General features: G+C 43.4%; 1 protein-coding gene across 1 annotated transcript; it reads left to right on the top strand.

Moving 5' to 3' along the window:
* Positions 1 to 14,067: 14,067 nt before the first annotated feature.
* Positions 14,068 to 18,163, top strand: dselb (dermatan sulfate epimerase like b). The gene has a single exon (XM_076080844.1). The coding sequence runs from the start codon at positions 14,068 to 14,070 to the stop codon at positions 17,713 to 17,715; it is 3,648 nt and encodes a 1,215-aa protein (XP_075936959.1). The 3' UTR covers positions 17,716 to 18,163.
* Positions 18,164 to 21,011: the final 2,848 nt, after the last annotated feature.

Below are 21,011 nucleotides of genomic sequence, written 5' to 3'. Positions count from 1 at the left end.
TTTCTTTACAAAAACAGTTGGTCAAAAACATCAAGTCTGAGTAACTTTACTGTTTTTGTTTCTTTTTTAAAACTTAAATTAAAGTTGCTGGTGAAAATTGGTTACCTTTCGTCCCCCCCTGCCTCCAGGCTTTAAGCTAAGCTAAGCTAACCAGCTGCTGGCTCCAGCTTCATATTTACCTTGCACATATGAGAGAGGTAGGTATCAATCTTCCCATCTAACTGTCAGTGGAAGAAAAGGAATAAGTGTATTTCTTTTGTTATGTTAATGTCACAGTAAATAGCCAGACACTATCTGTTTTACAGTTTCTCAGACAGCTGTAAACAATCCCATTTCAGAGAATTTAGAGGCTGATGTGTTCATTGAGGAAAGCTACGGCAGTAGATCAGTCACATTCATTCTCCTGCGACGTTTCGTGGGCTGACCCTTCCCTGACTCTGCTTAACGTCTGAACAATGTAGAGAGATGGCCCATAAGAGTCGCCGCAATCACACCTCACTGACAACAATGGGCCATAACTTCACCGAATGACCGGCCATTTGGACCAATGTGGAAAACCTACCTTGCTGCAATATTTCACCTTGCAAGTGGAGGTTGCTGCCAATGCCGAACGGCACAGATTACTGCTGCGATGAACGAAGCGTGACCCAAAGCTTGACTGGCCAGGACGACTTTGGAAATATTCCAGATAATGGAATATTTTGCCAGGGATAATGGGATTATGAGGGCAAACACAGCCTGTCAGGGGAGGATAAACATTAATTGTAAAACTCAGAGGTTGGGTATTACAGGTTAATCTGCCAAACAGTGAAGTCCAAGTTCAATTCAAGGAAAGGAAATCTTTTTATATATATTTTTTTTTGCCCCCTCACAAGTCCTTGTAATGCACTGAGGCAGCACACGTAAACAAATTGAACAAGACACATTACAGTGCACCAGAGCACAGCAAAGGACATAATACTCGCTCTACAGCCTTGCACTTGCCTAATGGCTGTCATGTCATCTTTCCATCCTTATAGTGTGTGTGTCTTTCTCCTCTTTTTTTTTTTTTTCTCAGCGCGAGCAAGGCTCCATCACACCAAACCACTCACTCGGATGGCCTCGGCTCACTCCCTAGGTGCTAAGATTCCTGTGCACTCACCGAGGGCCCCTGCTCGCTGCATATCCACTAAGCTTGTGGAAAATTACAAACACACACAAGGTCACAGTGGAGCCGCGCCAGCCTCCCACAGAGCCCATCTGATCCAGCCTGAAACGCAGCAATTACCACCCTCTGTGTGCCTCCGTGTGGGGCTGCAGCTATTTCATTATTTATTTGAACAAATAGGATTACGGTTGGTCTGCGGCGGATTGATTGTGACGGGGGTGGGGGGTGGGGATGAGAGGCTCCAGAGAGCTCGGGTGCTGTGGCCCGGGTTTGCTGAGCCACTCTGCTGTGTCAAGTCCAACGGTTGATCTCCTGTCTCGGTCTACAGCGACTCCTCCACTTTTCCTGGACAGTGGAGCGTCGCCGTGTTGACACATGCCGCCTGCTCCGCTGCGTTCCCCGCAACGATTGATGGGGAAATGTGTTCGGCTGGTTTGCGTGCACCGTTTCTGGGAATATATACATTTATGACACCCATAAAAAGCACCTATCTGTCATGTCCTGTGAGGCACGGCGCTCCCGTTTGACACCACATTCACATCCTCCGTAATGAAAGGCTTTTTTTTTTTTTTAAAGGCGCTCTCAAAAAGATTGTCACTCACAACACCAGTTGTTTTAGAATGAATTTGCATCTAAATAATGAGGCAACAAAGTGACACCATGGAAGTTTCAAATCACTTCCAAATTGATTGCTTTAGAAGTGCCATTAAGTTATCAGCTAAATGAAAGTGCTGTGATTGAAAGGGAAATATGAGCAGCTCTTTGTGGGCTTCAACACTCAACAGCCTCTTTTCAGAATACTGATGCTTGTCGAATAGTAAATGGACCTCTTTTAGATCATCATGGTTTGATATGTTATGATGATTAAAAAAAAAGTAAGGTTAGACTGTGCACAGTCTCACAGTATCTGAAATCAATAGTGTAAGGTTAAGAGAGCGCCCTGCAGAATAAATAAGAGAAAATAGCAGTCCGGATTCTTTGGGAAACATTACCATCAGCAGTGATTTTCATTCAGTGCAGACTGTGTGGTCTCTAGTAGCTAATAGCTCATCCCAGATGGAATCGGACCTGGCAGCTCTCCCCCCAAAAAATACCCTTCTTTGAAGCGATGAAGCTCCAGATCTCTGCGGTAGACTTATCCGCTTCTTGAGATTGATCGAAAGTAATTTTTTTTGCCCCAAGAAAACCAGGGAGCATTGTGATAGATAGCTCAGCCCCTCTATCTCCCTGATGGCGATATTAGTCCTGATTAAGATAAATGGGCCTTCTCCGGCTAACCATGCAAATGCTCACCGCTGGTGCCATTTATCCACCGATGTGAGACAGAGGAAACAAGAAAAGCATGTTTTCTTCAACTGATCTTTGGCTAGAAGTCGTTCTCGCCGGGATAAATTACACCCGCCTTCAGACAAATGCCTTCGTAAGAGAACTGCTTCAGATATTCTCAATGTATGAGCGGCCATGTCTGTGTGGCATGTGATTTGGTAATGGGGGGATTTGAGGCAAAACAGGAAAGTGCTTTTATCCTCGTGTATTTATATGAGCGCCTAGTCATCCACGTATACAGTGAAGAGAGCATTTACTGGGCTCTCCCCGCAGGCCGCCCTAAGCTGCTCTAATTGATGTTGATTAATCAAATCAGCTATAGAGAGGGCAGGAGGACAAGTCTATCAAGCAGGAGGTGTGACCTCTACGCTACAGAGCAGCCTAATGAATAAACAAAGACAATGGGTATATGCCGGGGTACGCATGCTATAAATGCTAAGTGAATTGAACGGCAAAACGCAACAAAAGAGTGTTAATTGATGTTAAATGCAATCGATACATACGGCAATGCAGATTACTCTCACTTTGCACACGATGTTAAGACAATATTGATATTGTTAGTTACACTGCAGAGTCGTTGATTCATTTTAGCTTTGAGGCTCTATTTTAGGGACGGCAGTGTTGGTTGGTTGCTCCACCGCTTTGGAGACAACTATTAGATTTTGTGCAGGTATTCATAGTCCCTTCTGACTCTGGTGGTCCCCATGACTTGTACCTCTAGCTCCACTATGAGGTTGACATTTGGGGTTATAAGTGAGATGTCTCAACAGCTACTGGATTGATTGTATGGACACTTGGTATAAACATTCATGTGCCCCTCATGATCAATTCTAATGTTTTTTTGATCCATTAACTGTTCATCTAGATCCATCAGTGATTTTATTTGGTTTATGACCAAAAAACCTGCAAAGCTAATGACATTTCCATCAGTTATTTTTGTTCAAACTGTCAATCTGTCAGTGGCTAAGAAATACAGCCTTGGTTATCGCTTGAAAACCATATAAATTGTAGATTATTCAGTGGACTCTTAAATGGTTTAATGAACCAGAAAGTGACAGAAGTGCTTAACACAGGGCAAGGCGGTGCCATGTTTCAGTTGAGGTCGGAGCATAAAAAGGGTGGTTTTTTTGGAACATTTTTGCCTGACAAAAATGCAGCGATGCAAACATTTTTAATTGTCTCCAATGCTTGGAACTTCCTTGTCAATGCAGCCATATTAGAGCACATATTGGATTCCTTGAATATCACAGCCGCACAAAGCAGATTCAAATTTTGGCATTTATTTGTACTGTTTTATTTAGTTTTTAATAACCATGGTAATTTCATTGTATTGTTTTCTCATACAGCAATATATTGACGATGACATTTTTTATCTTTCTATGTTTCATTTGCATTTTATGCATTTTACTGCGTTAGATATTTTGATTATTCTTAAAATAAATATGTTTTATTTATTCAGTCAACTGTTGAATTATCGTTCTTCCTGAAATCAACAAGTGCTTGTAAACTATATCCAACAAACTTCATTATAACTATCAAAACTGTTGCAATGTTGTTGAAATTGAATATCACATTACATCGTCCTTTTTCCTGTAACTTCTAAGAAATGATAAGGAAATAACAGGCCTGTAAATAAAGTTAAAATAAAGTCGTATTTCCTGACATTAGGTGCTTTCCCCCCTCCACACTGAAGAATGAGATTCTGGTGGAGAACAATTGAATTTGTTTATTTATTTAGCCTAAAAGAAGTAAAGTTTACACTGTGAAATGCCACAAGGTTTCCAAAACCCCCACATTTCCCCGGGTATGACTTGAAATGTTCATAGCAATGACGGCATGCAATACTGTACATTTAAAAAGAACTTCCAACTTTCCCTGTCCTCACTGTGGTCTGTGGAGCTCAATCATTGGAGCACTTTGACACACAATACTATGTTACCCTGCCGAGTGGTGCAGAATTGAAGCTGCCAATCAAGAGGCAGGAGCCTGAAGCTAATCAATCCAAGCGGGCCGTGATGTGATTTTTCTTTTCCTTCTCAAGGGTTGTACAGCCTGACAGCCTGCTGGATGGCTGGATTCACTCACCTCCTGCAGCCTGTGCAAATCACAGAGCTATTATAACACATGTAGATGTCTCTTGCACACTCTGTTTGAAAGGCTGTCGTGCTGTTGCTACCAAATTTACATAAAATGATAAGTAAATGATACGCATTGGCTGTTATTAACCTAACAACAACACAGCCGGTTTAAATGGGACCAGGGACTGTTTGTTTAGTGGGACATTTTAATCACATTGCTATGTTTTTTGTTTTATGCAGAACCCAATTAGAAATCAGTGTTTATTTCAGCGAAAATGTCTCGATAGAGATAAAAGTTTGAAGCACTGGTAACATTATTCTATAAGGTTTTTCTACTGAATACTACAGATACATTAAAGTGTAGCAAAAGGCAAGACAGAAAGAGGCCGGGGTGTACCGTGGAGGGTTGTTCATACATTAAAAACAAAGATTCAGACAACTTGAGTGAATATTGCTTTGTGTCAGATTTTGAGGCTTTGATGTTAGTCTGTTCTGCGCTGGATCATCATGTTTATGTTCTCATAAAGAGTAAAAGTGCAAATAACTGGCATCTGAAACTTGCTGGTTTTACTCCTCACGTTATTGAAGTTGAAGAGGTCCGGTGCAATAGTCAAGATTTGCCAAGAACTTTTCAATAACCAGACCTGAAGTAAATTGAACATTTTTGTAATTGTGAGTCTGAAAATGTTAGCGAGGCAGCATTTTTCAGCGCATGCCATCATGAATATGGAAGGCCGAGAGTATCTCTCCAAATTATTTCATAAATCGTAATTAGCACAAGCTCTGCTGCCAGAGAAGAGTAGATCCAAACCATTGGCAGGAAAAGCTACTTCAGGCTTTGGCAATACAAATCATTGGTTGACACATTTATCAGATGCTTTATTTGTTCAATACGCAGTTTTTTCAACCAGGTAGTTTGATGTTTGACAGTGACAGAAACGTGTCTTAAGTGTTTGTTCCCATGAAGCAATTCAATTGATTCGTGGCGCTTTGCAAGTGAATGAAGACGTTCACTTAAAAGTCATACCACACATTCAAACAGTTGTTCCCTGAGTGGGAAACGTTTCCATGTTTTTGGAAGAAACTTCAGAATTAATTAAAAATCACATCAGGAGATGTCAAGGGATTCACTTCAAGGCTCAGGAAGGCAGCCCTTTTTTTCTGGTGAGGCATCCTTCAGCGAGGACAAGTCTGTGTTCATAATTTCATTTTTCATCAAAGTGTGTTTTAATCTCAACGTTCTCAGTATGCTGCAGACACATCTTAACAGGGAATCCACTGTCCTTATCATTTATTTCATTCCCTACTAGTCTTGCCTAAACAGTTCTTAACTTTATAAATGACAGATTTCCTCCAACAAATTGCAAGACAGGACTGCTTACTGTGCATATAGTTATATTTCAAATGTTTATCATTTCATGATTTGGCCGTTGAAGCGACTCCCATCGACCGAATCCAATGCTTTTGAAGTATGTTAGGAGTATCACTTGAAGAACAACATGGAGTATTCTTGAGAAAACATCAGGTTGCCTTTTGGTCAAACCTGAAACCCAAACAAAGCAGGGAGCATGTGATCTCAGCCTCGCCAGAGAATTATGCAGGGAACACACCGGCTACTGGTCATTTCAAACACCGACTCCCTTTGAAGTCAGAGTGTCTGTGGCCTACGGAGCGGCTTCTTCAGGCCAGGCCTCCAAGCACGCTTCTGTGTCTGCCAGACAGGAAATGGTGGCAGTCTAAGGACACGCTAAAAAGCCTCAGAACAGATGGAAATGAAAACAGGTCCACGGCCTTAATGTATGTTCTTTTACCGGCCAAAGTGAGTCAGAATTGGTGATATAAAGTGTAATTATATTACAAGGCTGCAGCTGCCAGTACACTCCCTCAGAACTGCTTGTTTGTTGGCCCGTAAAGTTTCAGAAACCCCCTCCTCCCACACCTTTCCAACCATTTGTCCAACTCTCTGAAACCGATGATCTAACGTGTGGAGGCGAGGAAGGAAGATGGGTTTGAACCTCTATCTCGCTTTCTTTTTTCATTTATTACACAAGTATTTGTGGCACTTTTTGCATACAAACCAGATGCATCATTATGAAAGTCTTCCAAGATAGACTGCGTGAAAATGTGCGCTGTTATCGGCATATTTAAAAATTTACAGTTAGAAAATTGCTAACACTATGTTTAGCAGGTATAATGTTTCCATGTACACTAATTAAGTGAAGTATGTTAGCATGCTAACATTTGCCAGTTAGCACCAAACACAAAGTAGCTGAAGCTGTAGCATTGACAAATTGAAATGTTGTCCTGTTGATCGCCCTAGAGGAGACATTAAGGCATCCCCAGAGTTATTCCATCAAATTTCTTAGCAATCCATCCAATAGTTGTCGAGGTATTTAACTAAAAAACCTGCGGTGGCGTGAGAGGGAAAGTAAGAGGATCATCAAAGTCATTGTGATCGATCCTCTGGGGACCATGAATATCTGTACCAAATTCCATCGCAATCCATCCAATATGAGATATTTCAGTCTGGACCAAATGTGTGGACCGATCAGTTAACCTACATCACCATCCATAGAGTTACGCTGCTAGCGCTGCTAAAAATAAGAAAGTGGATGCAGGAACCTTTTATGTAGAGATATTTCCTGATAGACAATAACACCAAACAAACAAAAACACATTTTAGGATATAAAACCTTTGTAGCATCCATTTAGAGAAGACTTTTCCCGAGGGGGAAGATTATTTGCAAACCGATTTGCCCTAAAAGGCCACCATTCAGAATTCCTTGGCTATTACAAGAACAAAGTAAATCAATGAGACATTTTGCTGTGAACTGCAGATGAACTTGCACTTGCGCTTGTTTATGGATTTTAATTAGGGCCAAATAGTCTCATGAATTTATGTAAAGCTCTCGTACACCAGTCTGTGTACATCACAGACGGAACTGGAGGAATAGGGCTAGCGGTTGCAGGCTGTGGAAGAGGTCTGTGCTCTCCTGCCAAAATATTGCATGATGTGAAGTAGGCACAGTTATATCTGCTCTGCTTCTCATCTTTTAGTCCCTTTTTCAGAGACACTGCAGTTTCCCACTGGATGCTGCCATGAGTGACACTAGAAACTCATCTCCTATTCCCCTGCCTCACGGCAACATGTCAGCCACAGAAGCTGATGCGGTGTAGAGCCCAAACTATGAGGAGCAACTTTGCCCATTTGAATAATGTGCACCTATGAGAACACAGACTCTCCAAGCCTCTTTGATGTGTTTGCTGAGAAAAGATGACTCCTGACAGTGTTAGATTAAACCCCACTCACTAAAAGTTGCGAGAATGAGTGAGGAGGAGGAAGAGGGGGGGACGACATCGCTGGAGTTGTAATCTCACCCTGCAAAGAGAGCTAAACCTCAACTCTGGCAGTAAATGGTGTATCAGCCACAGTGGGATGTTTAATTTGGCACCCTCTGAGAAAATCACATGTCACTCTTTGGGATTGGAATTAGTTTTGAGAGCTGTTTATTCGCCTCAGTACAGAGTCGATGTGTCGCGTTACACAAACCAATATCTGCATAGCTGTATCAGCGAATGGGGAAACGGAACAAAATCAATTCTAGCAGAGGAGGCACATTGTGGCCGTAGACTATTTGTGAGCTTCAATTGGCTGTTCACGCTGTTTTTTAAATAGATTTGTTTTTTTACAATCCTCATCTCTTTTCCTGTCACCTCTTATAAAAGCATGCCTTTTTAAAATTCAAATGATCCTTTTGGGATGCTGAAATTAGCATCCGGAAATATTCACGACATATTTCAGAACTTGTATTGTACATCTCCGAGGACTTGAACAGGTACTGTATCAACACTGCCTGTGTTCGTACACTTTTCATGGGCACTGTGCAGCAGAACTCGGATCAGTGAATCATCAACGTTTCACACACCTCAGATACATATATTTTCTTCCTTCAAACGGATTCATCATCAAAATACATCACCCTGACCACCAAGATTGTCCGCAAAGGCCGTGTGTCTACGCTCCGAGCAATTCTATATTAATTTTAGTTTTTTCTCTTTCTGTATCAAATAACCTGTAGCACTTCTATGTACCACAAGGTCATCCACGCAACTCTGTGAGGATTCATTAAAATAAACTGGAAATAAAACACAACCCTTTGCTGATAAATGTGAGATTTAAACAAACACAAGTACCCACCTGCATTTGCATCCGTCTGATGTTCTCAGCTGCTGTCTCTTGTCTCCATTTGACGGAAGCTATGGAAAAATGTAGGACCGAAATGATGTGCAAACAACCAAAGAAACATGCAAACGGAGATGACAAAAGGGATGGGCAAACTGAAACGTGCGGGGTGAACGATGAAAGGGTGACTTAAGCATAAGGCGACGACAACAGATGTCAGTCCACATTAGGCAGCAGGTACTACGGACACCAGACAGATGCAAACGCCACTGAAAGGCAACACGGTGCAGTCGTTGACAACCAGTAAACACATGCAACAGCACTTGCAACAGCAAGACGATGTGTAGACAAGAGCAGCACGCTTTAACATCTGCACGGTATACGACGATACTATTCTGGCACAAACAGAACCTTGCAGACGTATTTATGAGAAGAAAACATAACATTGAGCACAATAGGTCATTGTGTTGTGAGGATGAAGGCGACACTCATTCAAAGTGACCATCTTCAGTTGAGATCAGCAACACAAAGACTGTCAACAAGGCATTCACATACTGAAAATAGCTGGCAAAGGTGAAAACTTTGATTTGATGAACTAATAAGCTCACGAGATTGTTTCATAGTCTTCATAATCTTTCGAAGAAATGTTTTCCATCCAAGTGAATTAGACAAATTGCGCTATTATTGTGAAAGGCCCCACAGCGTTGAGCGTCTCCATGTCTAGGCTCATCAGGTGAACTGTTTCCTGTCCTCGGGATGATGATCTGGATGTAATGGCTTCGAGGGACCACAGTGATGTTGAAAGCACCCCCGAGAACACTGCAGCTGTAGGGGTTGTTTTTGAGGAGACTACTGTGATTGACAGACGGACTCATAGAGAGCCCTGAAACCATCTTTGAAACCTGAACAGTTGGAGCCAATTTTCCCTCTGCCGGATGCAGGACACAGGCGTGCTGAGCAACCTGAGACTCTTGGAGGCAGGGGGGGGGGGATTGAAATTCTCTGCAGGGAGAGAAAGAGGGGAGTCTTTGAAGGGCCTGGTTCACACCTCCTTTTGCTCCCAGCATGGCTATTTTTTAATAAGGGCACTGGTTGTCAGCACACACATCCCCTTTCAATATGTAGAGCTGGAGATTTCATTTTTTTTTTCTTCAACAAGCAAAGCCGAGATTTGCAAAGCTTCAAACTGCCAGCGTAAACAGAAGGAATGCTTACTCCGGGCATGGAGACACCGGTTGCCGCCTGTCCATCAACGGTGCATTCAGGATTCGTGTTTGACACCGTCTTGGTCAATCTACCGTTTGTCTTTTCTGATCAGATGAGCTTCAGATGTCGCTAGGCAACCAGCGCAGAGCAACACCTTGAGGACCTCCTGCTGAACCGGAGGTCGAGCAGCGGTGAGCGTGTTAGTTTGCTGTGGTTTGTCATCGTTCAATCTTTTCACCACACCCAGGCTTCCTCTCATTAGGATGCTCAGTTGAACTCGTCCTCTCCAACGCAAGTCTGCAAGGGGTGGGGGGGGGGGGGGGGGGGGGATCGGCGTGCGGCATCGTGGCGATTAGAAGTTATTCCTGTTAGTTTTTGGAGAAAAACTTCAAAGGATGGCGGTTGTCATGCGACCGACAAACATTCCTTTCGCTCGGAGCTCATTTGGAGGAGCGATTAACCGGTGACGACAGGACGTAACGCAAGGGCCACTAAATGAAGATCAAATTAGTCAAAAGTACTCTGCTGAGAAACATGGAGGTTTAACAGATGGGCAGCTAATGGAAGTGAAAGTCTGGGTAGAGCGTACAGCAAAGGGGTGCACGCTGCAAAAAAAAAATGTCCACGAGTGAGTTTTTTAAAATCAGACTTTTCTCAAAACAGGGAGCTGCACTGTTTCTTCATCAGTTAAATTTATACCTGACATGAGCTCCAGTATCTTAAAACAAGGCCAGGTTGAGGACTAGTTTCAATGAATCTGTATGAGCCTTTAGCTTTTTATGAAATATACACATTATAGATTGTATATACAGTATATACTGTATATATAATCTGTGCATGAATATTCATTACCCCTAGTTACTACTGACTGACCATGATTACTGGCAATATGTAACCCGATAACCGAACGCTGAAGTAGCTGACGTCAAACACATTCAAAAGTGGCATAGAGAGAATGAATAGGGATATATTTTCCGAAGCTCACACATGTCTACTTGGACAAATCAATACTTTTATGATCACCAAGTTGCTGCTGCTGCTGCTTCCAAAGAATAAATACCAGCTTTGACATCAGTGAGTGAGGTGCATCCAGAAGCACTATGTGGTTAAAACTCGCAGCCCGCATGAATGCAACTCTGCTTTTCTCCGCAGAGACGCAGAATGTATAATAGTGGGTCAGATTTCCAAGCAAATGGTCGAATTGAACGCACTCACAAAAGGAATATGAATGTCAAATGCCGAGGAGAGGAGCTAGAGGCCTCCGCATTAGCCACTGGAAGATGAACCAAGTTAGTGCTGATTTGTTCCAACTGTGTGTTTTTCCAGCAGCCATCTTGTTAAGGCCAACTTTGTGAATGTAGCGTGCACTTGTGAACTGAGGCGAATAAAAACAAAACAAAAAAACCCATCATGCAACAGTGTTCCCCCATGGGATAGCATGCTGCAGAAAAGGCATGTGAAGTATTGTAGAGATATTGAGTGTAGCGAAAGCGATCCATCATTAAGTGAAGATGCTGCACAGAAACCTAATATACACGGAATGAGGTGATCAATGAGGCTGCATGCACACTGCCACGTGTTAGGACAGGCAAATGTCACACATTCCTCTAAGGGGAGACGCTTTTGAGGTTATTGGATGCCTTTTCTGTTGCCTCGGGAAATGTGTTACAAAGACGTGCAACTGAGACTGAAGATGAAAGGCTGTAAAGAGACATTTTAGGCCAAAAATTAATTTCTAATTTAACATGTTAATGAGATCTGGTCCGAAATGAGTATTATTTTTGTAACATGAATTCATGTTGTGTCACTTCAAATGCTGCTATAAATGCCAAGACTAATCAGTCACCTCAATAAAAGATTTGAAGAGACTCGCTCAGGCAGACGACCAATAGAGATCCTATTGAGCTGAGCAGCGTCTGGCAGGCAGTCTGAGCTAAATTGTTGTATATCCTAAGCTACTGTAAGCTATTGAGTTTCCCTTTAGCTGAATGATCTGAGTGAATTTGAGTTCCCTATGGTAAACAGTTAGGCAGTGTATATGTCTAGGGCTTTTATTGTGAAAGGAAAGTACAGTATGAGCTAATTTTGTTGAAAGGAGTAATACAGTTTGCCTTCTTGCTTCGGTCTACGGAGTCTCCCTGTTGTTCTATATATAAGGGCAACTCATAACATGATGCTTTGAATATGTCTGGTCCGCACATGGTGATTGGTTGATGCCTTTATTCGTGGATAAAAGCTTATAAAAATAGACCTTGTTCCAAAAACAAATTACGTTATTTCGCCACATAATATTCCCATGCTGTGTGAAAATCCTCATGACAAAATGTACAAATTAATTGCTAGAAAGAAAATGCCTCCCGGTGTGTACAGACCTTAAAGCTAATCCACCTACCAGCACCCTTAAAGCCGATAATTAGTGAGCTTCTGTGGGAATATTTTTTTAAAGAAGATGTCAAAGTAATAGTTTAACATTTTTGGATACGCCCTTATTTGTTTTCTCGAGTTAGATGAGATCAATATCATTCTCACGCTACAACCAGAAGTGACCTAGCTTAGCTTAGCATAAAGACTGGAAGCAAGGGGGAAACAGCCTGGCTCTGCAGCAAGTAACACAAATCATGGGAATTCAAATAAATAGTTTGACATTTTAGGAAATATGTTTAACATGTTTCTTGCCAAGAATTGGATGAGAAGAATGTGTTCTCGTCTCATTTTGAGCAAATCCAAAAATGTCAAACTATTCCTTTAATATCAGTTGTGTCCTTATTGCAAAACAAAAAACACTGTCTGTTAGAACAATGCATAGTAGATCCAAAAAGAGTGTTTTCTAACCACTTGTGTGATTTAGCCTCTGTAGCACAAGTAATATAACATCATAGTGTGTGAGAGAGAGAGAGAGAGAGAGAGAGAGGGAGAGGAAAATATTTCATGAGCTGAATATTCAGCCTTCCCACTCTCGAGGCTACATAGTAGATGAGGCTGGGCTTCTGAAGTCACGGCTCCCTCTACAGTTTGTACAGTGGAAATTTTCCACCCAGTGCAGAAAAAAAACAATCAAACAGACTGTGTTGAACAGGGGGCACACACAGCGGAGACGCGTCCGGAGATTACACGCATACACAGCTTTCACTTGTGAGATGTGCGTCTCGATCGGCGGCGGATACGCAAAAATCCCCGCATACACAGAACATTTTACATCTGGATTATTCATCATTGGGGATTTATACTCTTTCCCGCGGAGAAACCCCCGAAACATGTCTCATTCTTTGCATACTTGAGGAGTGACGACAACTTTCCTCCTTTTCGGACTTCGCCACACTAAAAATAACGGAAGATGAGCAACGTGGAGCTGAGAGAGAAAAGCACAGTAACGGATTTAACAACGCAAATGGATCAATTTCCCGATCAGGATTTGCAATTTTAAGCAGCAGGCAGTTTGGAGTGGAGTCTCTGCGGCCGGCGGTTTTGGGTTTTGGGGTTGGGGTGGTGGTGGAGGGGGGGGGGGGGGGGGGGATACCAAGCAATGTTATCTGCGGAGATGCGTTGTTTGCTGAGGTTCCTCTCCGCGGATGTTGCAGCTCGCTTGGGCTGCGCACGGTGCCTTTGGGTGGCTGTGATTGGACCGGACACTGACTGGGGCTGACTGATGTTTGTTTCGGGAGGAAATGTTTCGGGGGGGTGGGGGGGGAGGAGATCAATGTGAGTTACTGGCTCACGCGATCGGAGAGGATTGTCGGTCTTCGCGAGCACACCTTATTACCATGAGAAACGGAGGAAGACATGCAGGATGTTTTTTCTTGGATTTAAATTCAAACCAGACCGGAAACATCTGCCTACCATCAGACATTTATGGATAATTAATGTGATGCGTTTTGTTGCCTTTGCAAACTGTTATGAGATTGTTACAAGTGGATGTGGATAGTGTTTGTTCTTGCACTACAGTTTTTTCCCTCTTCTTGACTATCATGCATGGGACTTTGATATTGCATCATTTGTCTCATAAAGGATCTTTTTTTTTTACTATTGCGTCTCAACAACTATATCTCACCTGGACTTTTATTCTGAAATAACAACTGAAGTTGTTGGACTTTACAACAACATTTTGCCTCATTTTTAAACGCACTAAAATGTATTCACAAATGCCCGGCAACATGGCAGTTAACTGGGTTTTGTATTCAGTTTTTCTGCTACCACTGTTCGCAGTGGGGACAGCTTTCTCCGGGGTCTTCAACGCCACGGACAGAGACATTTTCACAGATGACTTGCTGCAGGTCAAGCTCACACAAGCCAGAGCGACTGAGCAGTGGAAACTCCGGTCCTCTGATTCCCATCCCAACCTATATTTTAACCAAGTAGATGTGTTGCACTTGAGGCAAAGGTCCTCCACCACCCACAGTCACATATTTAAAGTCATCCGGGCCGCTGCGCTCACCATGTTGGCAAATGTTCCCTTTTACATGCCGCCTGTGAAACATGCAGAGTTTACAAGCAAGTGGAATGAGATTTATGGCAACAACCTGCCTCCCCTGGCTCTGTACTGCCTGTTGTGCCCAGAGGACTCTGCTGCCCTGCAGTTTCTTATCAAATTTATGGATAGGATGGCTGAATACCCCGACTGGAAGGTGACCAGTGCTCCTAACGACGAGGTCCCCACTGCGCACTCTCTCACTGGGTTTGCTACAGCTTATGACTTTATTTACTCCTACCTGGATGAGCGGCGGAGGGATGTTTACCTCAAGAAAATTCGCTCTGAGACGGAGGAGCTGTTTGACATCTCAAAGCACAGGGGGTGGGGGAGACAGTACCTCCAAAATCATCAAACCACCAACATATTAGCCGTCCTGATCGGTGCAATCATGGTCGGATCACATGACGACCGGGAGTCAATGATCTGGAAACAAGTGGCAGTGAACTACATGGAGAAAACTATGTTCCTCCTAAACCATGTCGTCGATGGGTCTCTGGATGAGGGAGTAGCCTATGGGAGCTACACAGCCAAGTCCATCACACAGTATGTCTTCTTAGCTCAGCGCCACTTCAACATCGACAACCTGCAGAGCAACTGGCTGCGGGGACACTTCTGGTTTTACTACGCCACTCTGTTGCCGGGCTTTCAGAGAACAGTTGGCATCGCCGACTCCAACTACAACTGGTTTTATGGACCGGAGAGCCAGCTTGTTTTCCTCGACACATTCGTCATGAGGAACGGCACGGGCAACTGGCTGGCTCAGCAGATTAGAAAGCACCGGCCCAAGGATGGTCCCATGGGGCATTCGTCTGCCCAGCGCTGGGCTACTCTTCACACAGAATACATCTGGTACAACTCCCACCTCGCGCCGCAGCCTCCCCACGACTTTGGGAAAGCTAGGATGCATATTTTCTCAAACTGGGGTGTGGTTACATACGGAGCAGGCCTACCGAACGCCCAGGGTAATACTTTTGTCTCCTTTAAGTCTGGCAAGCTGGGTGGCCGTGCCGTCTATGACATCGTCCACGACAAGCCTTACTCCTGGGTGGATGGCTGGAACAGCTTTAACCCAGGTCACGAGCACCCCGATCAGAACTCTTTCACCTTTGCCCCTAACGGACAGGTATTTGTGTCGGAAGCACTTTATGGTCCAAAGTACAGCTACCTTAACAACGTCTTGGTGTTCAGTCCGTCTCCCACCAGCCAGTGTAATGCGCCGTGGGAGGGTCAGTTGGGGGAGTGCGCTAAGTGGCTGCGCTGGACCGATGAGGGGGTGGGTGACTCCAGAGGGGAGGTGATTGTCGCCTCCTCACACGGGGACACCATGTTTGTGAGCGGGGAGGCGGCGTTGGCTTACTCCCCCGCTATGAGACTAAAGAGTGTGTACAGAGCTTTAGTCCTGCTGAACTCACAGACCCTGCTGGTGCTCGACCACGTAGAGAGGTGGAGTGATTCACCTGTGAAGTCCCTCAGTGCTTTTTTCCACAATCTTGACATTGACTTTAAATACGTCCCTTTCAGATTCATGGACAGATATAATGGCGCCATGATGGATGTGTGGGACGCTCATTATAAAATGTTCTGGTTCGACAGCCAGGGTCACAGCCCTGATACCAGGATACAGGAGGCAGAGCAGGCAGCGGAGTTTAAAAAGAGGTGGACTCAGTATGTCAATGTCACTTTTCCAGTGACGGGCACAGTCAGCAGAGTAGCTTACGTGTTACACGGCCCATATGTCAAAGTGTCCAGCTGTAGATTTGTGGATGATAGCAAAAACGGAGTGAGACTTTCTTTAACCATAAATAACACAGAGAAGATAGTCTCCATTGCGACAAACTACAAAGACATCGGAGCCAGGTTGACTTATTTAGGATTTGGCGGTCACTGTAAAGTTGAGGATAGATATCAAATCACTCGATATGGCCTTGGGACTCAACTCATCCCCAAACCAATCAGCAGTAATAATCAGCTGTTTGACTTTGGCTTCACAGTCAATGTGATAGCAGGGGTTGTCCTCTGCGTGGCCATAGCATTTCTGACCATACAGAGAAAGTTTTATGTCTGCTTTAGCAGGCTGATGCGTTACGCCCTCCTCTCTGTGCTCATTCTGTGGATAGCCGAGCTGCTGTTTGTGTCTAACAGCTGCGATCAGCTCCTCTGTGGGGTGAAATGGAAAGTTGCGGGTGCCAAAAGCGAAGTAAACAAACAAATCAGACTGTACGAGCAGAACCGGCTCCCCCTGCCCACCGTCATCATAACAACCCTTCCCGGATCGGGATCGGAAATGCTCAAGCACCTCTTCTACAACAGCTCGGACTTTGTTTACGTACGAGTTCCCACCGAGCACATGAACATTCCTGAGACCGAATTTGAGTTCGACTCCCTGGTCGACGCCTGTGAGTGGTCAAGGTTAGACGCCGTGCAGGGACGGTTTAAGATTATTCAGGGCTGGTTGCATTCACTGGTCCACAACACCAAGCTGCACTTGCAGAATATTCAGCTGGTAGAGGGCAGCAGGGTCAGACAGGCCCAGAGAGTCGGCCCCTCCAGGGACAGGAAGAAAAGATCCAGGAGGAGAGAGCCGGCGTCTGAGCTGAAGGGCAAACTGAGAGCGAGCCTGGACAGAGATGCGGAGTATGTGAGGGAGATGAGACGGCATGTTGCGGAGTACCCCAACGCCCGGGTGGTCCTCAACATGCGGAGTGGAAGCTGGGCGCTCAAGCTGCCTTTCATTCAGGAGGTCGTGGGCTCTTCCCTGAGGACAATCTACCTGGTGAGAGACCCTCGGGCGTGGATTTATCTCATGGTTTATAACAGCAAACCCAGCCTTTACACCCTTAAAAACATCCCGCAGCACCTTTCCTTGATATTCAAGGAGGACGCTGCCGGTGACGGGTGCCCGACAACGGCGCCGGAGTTTAAAATAATCCAGAGGCTGCTGTCCCGTTCTGAGACTAACCCCATCCTCATACTGGCTCATCTGTGGCTGGCTCACACCGCGGCAGCGCTCCGAGTCAGCGAGAGCCTCCCCGAGGAGTCCTACCTCCAAGTGAGGTTTGAGGACGTGGTCAACTTCCCGCAGGAGACGGCGGAGAGCATACACGCGTTTCTGGGGGTGCCCGTCTCGCCCGCAGCCCTCAACCAACTTCTATTCACCACCTCCACGAACCTGTACAATCTGATGTACGAAGGAGACATTTCACCAGCCAACATTAACACGTGGAGACAAAATATGCCGCGAAAGGACATCAGACTAATAGAAGACGTGTGTGGGAGTGTGATGAGGAGGCTGGGTTACACCAGTTAACTTGCTGCTGCTGCTGGTCAGCTGATATTGAGCTGCCATCGAGTTCTGTAAAGGTTTTGTTTTTGTTTTTTTTGCACTTACATTTAAAAAAATATGTTACAAGTTGAGGAGAAACTGAGTAGCATTTCTGTCTTTTTCCTGTTTGTTGTGTTTGTTTGGGTGTTGTACAGACTACAACAACAGATGTTTGTGAGGGAGGAATATTTTACATTAAAATAGGTGAAAGGGAGCTCATGTTATTCTTTTCCTCTCAGCAGCCCTTCACACTCACTGGTAGCACTTTTCTTTTTTATTGAGTGAGACTTTAGACCTTTGCTGTCTTACGTGCCGGGTTTAATTAAATTTGTGCATATACATTTTGTTATTGCGGCATCCTACAACAGCTCACTTTCACAGTGAATATTGTTCGCTGTTTGTCTTAGTAAGAGATGAGAAATGAGAGTTTTGCCGATCCCTAATCTGTGATGTCAGAGATGTTTGTGCAAAATCCATATCTGTTATAACTGGCTCATTAGCTTTTTTGGGGGGGCGGGTGGGGAGGGGATCAAGAGATATTTACTGGTTTGAAACAGATTCATTATGAACCTCATTAAGGAGTAAGACTCGTACTTATTGACAGTCTTCTAATTTGTTGCTCTGGGAGAGAATTTTCAAAGACCAATTTGGCTGTCATGAATTCAATATCTGAACTTCTTGTGTTGTTTCCCTTTAAAACTACAAAATGCTGCAAATGTCGTTGGCAAAGCAGAGAAAAAGAAAGTGTTGCTTTATTGCTCTAATATAGACGTGTGAATGATACGGATTGTATTGTCATTACATCAGTGGAGGGATTTCATTTGAAGCTCAAATATGCCTCGGTGGCTTGGTGGCTTAGCACTTTCGCAGGGACTCCTTTGATTGTATGTGGGGTTCAGTGCATTTTCCAAAGCTAACTCTACTTTATGTACTCGATTAGCTTGGAAATATAAAACCTCTGAAGATATGTGAACCTCAGAAGATATTACGTGTAGAAGAAAGAAAGTTAGAAGTATTTATGGGTTCCAAAGACACGTATCCCAAAGGATCCGGACTGAATATGATTATTATAACTCCCTTTGGCATTTATTGAATTAGATCAGAGGAAAGTGCTTAATAGGAATCAAACTGGAAAAAAAAGAAAAACCTGTCATCCTTGACACATTTCTAGTCAAAGCAATTTCCAAAGCATCCCCCACAGCTACTCATATTAATCTGCAAGATGCCATAACTGAGGCTTACCCTGTGTTTTATTGTTGTGCTGTTTTCATGATAAAAGCCTGAAGGATATGCAAACAATTTTCGATTTCCTGCCATGGTCAAGCAGATATCCAATGATTTTTTTTGGGCCTTTGTCTTGAGAGAGTTCAGCGAGCAGTGGACTTAACAAAGACTGAGCAGGGGATGATTATTAAGTATCGCTAAAGGTAAAAAACAAACAAACTCAGAGACCATTGTGATGTTGTGCTCTTTGGCCTGGGCTCCACAGTAACCTTTGATGCTGTCCTGCTTAAACATGTATGTACTGTAAAATGGATCACATGTAACATGCAGATGGCTCACTCAATTATAGATCGTCCCCACGCATCTGTACACAAAAAAAAAGAAGAAAGAAATCATACTGTGCCCATTTAGAAACTTTACTCAGCTGGAGACAGTCCTGTTTGTTTTCCTTTCTACGGAACACTGAAACCCTTGACTGCCTGGAAAAACCCGTTTGATGTTTGTGATCTTTGAATGTGTAGACTTGGCAGACATGCTTTCACTTTGGTGTTGCAATCCTGTTATCAACTCTGTTTTGTATTTGCTCGTGGGGATATGGCTCCTTGCTTCTGTGGCCTTGAATTACAATCATTTTCTTTATTAAAGGTTTTCTGTGGGCTCTGGAGCAAGCGGTGGAAATACTGTAAAGAATATAATAAATTCATAAATATATCGTCTTTTGTTTGGATGCAGTGAGTTATTAGTGAATTGTCTTGCTCTGTGATAAAGGAATGTACCATCTGATTGTATAAGATAAGTCCTCATTTGCAGCAGATAGACTGCACATGTTAAACTACTATTATCTATCACTACAAAAGAGACGGCACGCATTTTCATAGTCCCGTTCACAATAGTTACTGCTAACCCAAACTTATGCAGACGTCTCTGTGCTGCTACAATTATTCAAAATCTCTAATTTTATCAGACATGGATGACAGAAGCCTAATTGCTTGTATGAGTGACATGCATGACAAGGAGGAGCCAACAATTAAAAACATGTCAGGCAATTCTTTCGTCACGCTCTGACTGAGAAGGGACCTGAACGGGCTTCAAACAACAAAAAAAAGTCTCAGACTGGTCCCAATGAGGGGAGTCATTTCATTACTCATTTGTTCTTGGTTCTTCCTGTAACACTCTAATGCTTGGCAGGGTCCTCTGTGCCTAATCCTTACATCACTGAACAAAACCTCAGGCAAGTGGTTTGGAAGGGAGGGAACTACACGTCCTGACTTGCACTCGTCAGTTAAGTAGCCTATTTGGATTCCTTCTGAATCCAGGTAATATATAGGTGCATAAATAATCTCATTACTAATACTCATCTTGAGCTTCTAATCATTCTGATTCTATAGAATGTGTCAAGGTAGTGGTGGAGGAAGTACTCCGATACTTTACTGATACTGCAATGTAGAAATACTCTTTGTTACTAGCGCGGTAAAGGTCCTGCATTCAAAATCTTACCTAAAATATAATGAAAGTACCAAAACTTAAAGTATTCAATATGCAATATGGCCCATCTCAGAATGATATATATTTTGCCACTTGATTGTGATTATTGGTGCATTAAGTGTCCACTACTTTACTGTTGAATGTGGTACAGGTGAAGCTAATTTCATCCACTTTAAATATACTGCCAGGTTTTATTCTTTATTGATAATCTGAATCTGCATAAACTACAGCTGGCAATGGAATATAATGGAATACAAAGTATACAATATTGGCTTCAAAAATGTTGTGGTGTGAAATTATAAAGTAACATAAAATAGAGGGGTGCCTCCAAATTGCTCTCCAGTATCGTACTTGAGTAAATGTACTTAGTGACATTACACCACGGGTAGCCAATAACTTGAGTTCTGTGGAATCACGCATCTTATTTTGACAGCTTTTGTTGGATTTTATCAGCCACTTTCTCATAAAATAACTTAATGGTTTTATTAATGGTCAATTCACAAGTTACTGATGCTTTAGGGTTGCCATGTTGGGAAAATCCTTATGGCCATCCAGTAGGCAGTGGTGGAAAG

This window comes from Anarhichas minor, unplaced genomic scaffold, assembly GCF_050575085.1.
Source record: "Anarhichas minor isolate MPS153535 unplaced genomic scaffold, ASM5057508v1 ptg000074l, whole genome shotgun sequence".
In the NCBI taxonomy this organism is placed as follows: domain Eukaryota; kingdom Metazoa; phylum Chordata; class Actinopteri; order Perciformes; family Anarhichadidae; genus Anarhichas; species Anarhichas minor.
The sequence above is the reverse complement of the archived record's forward strand: the minus strand, read 5'-3'. Positions and strand labels throughout refer to the sequence as shown.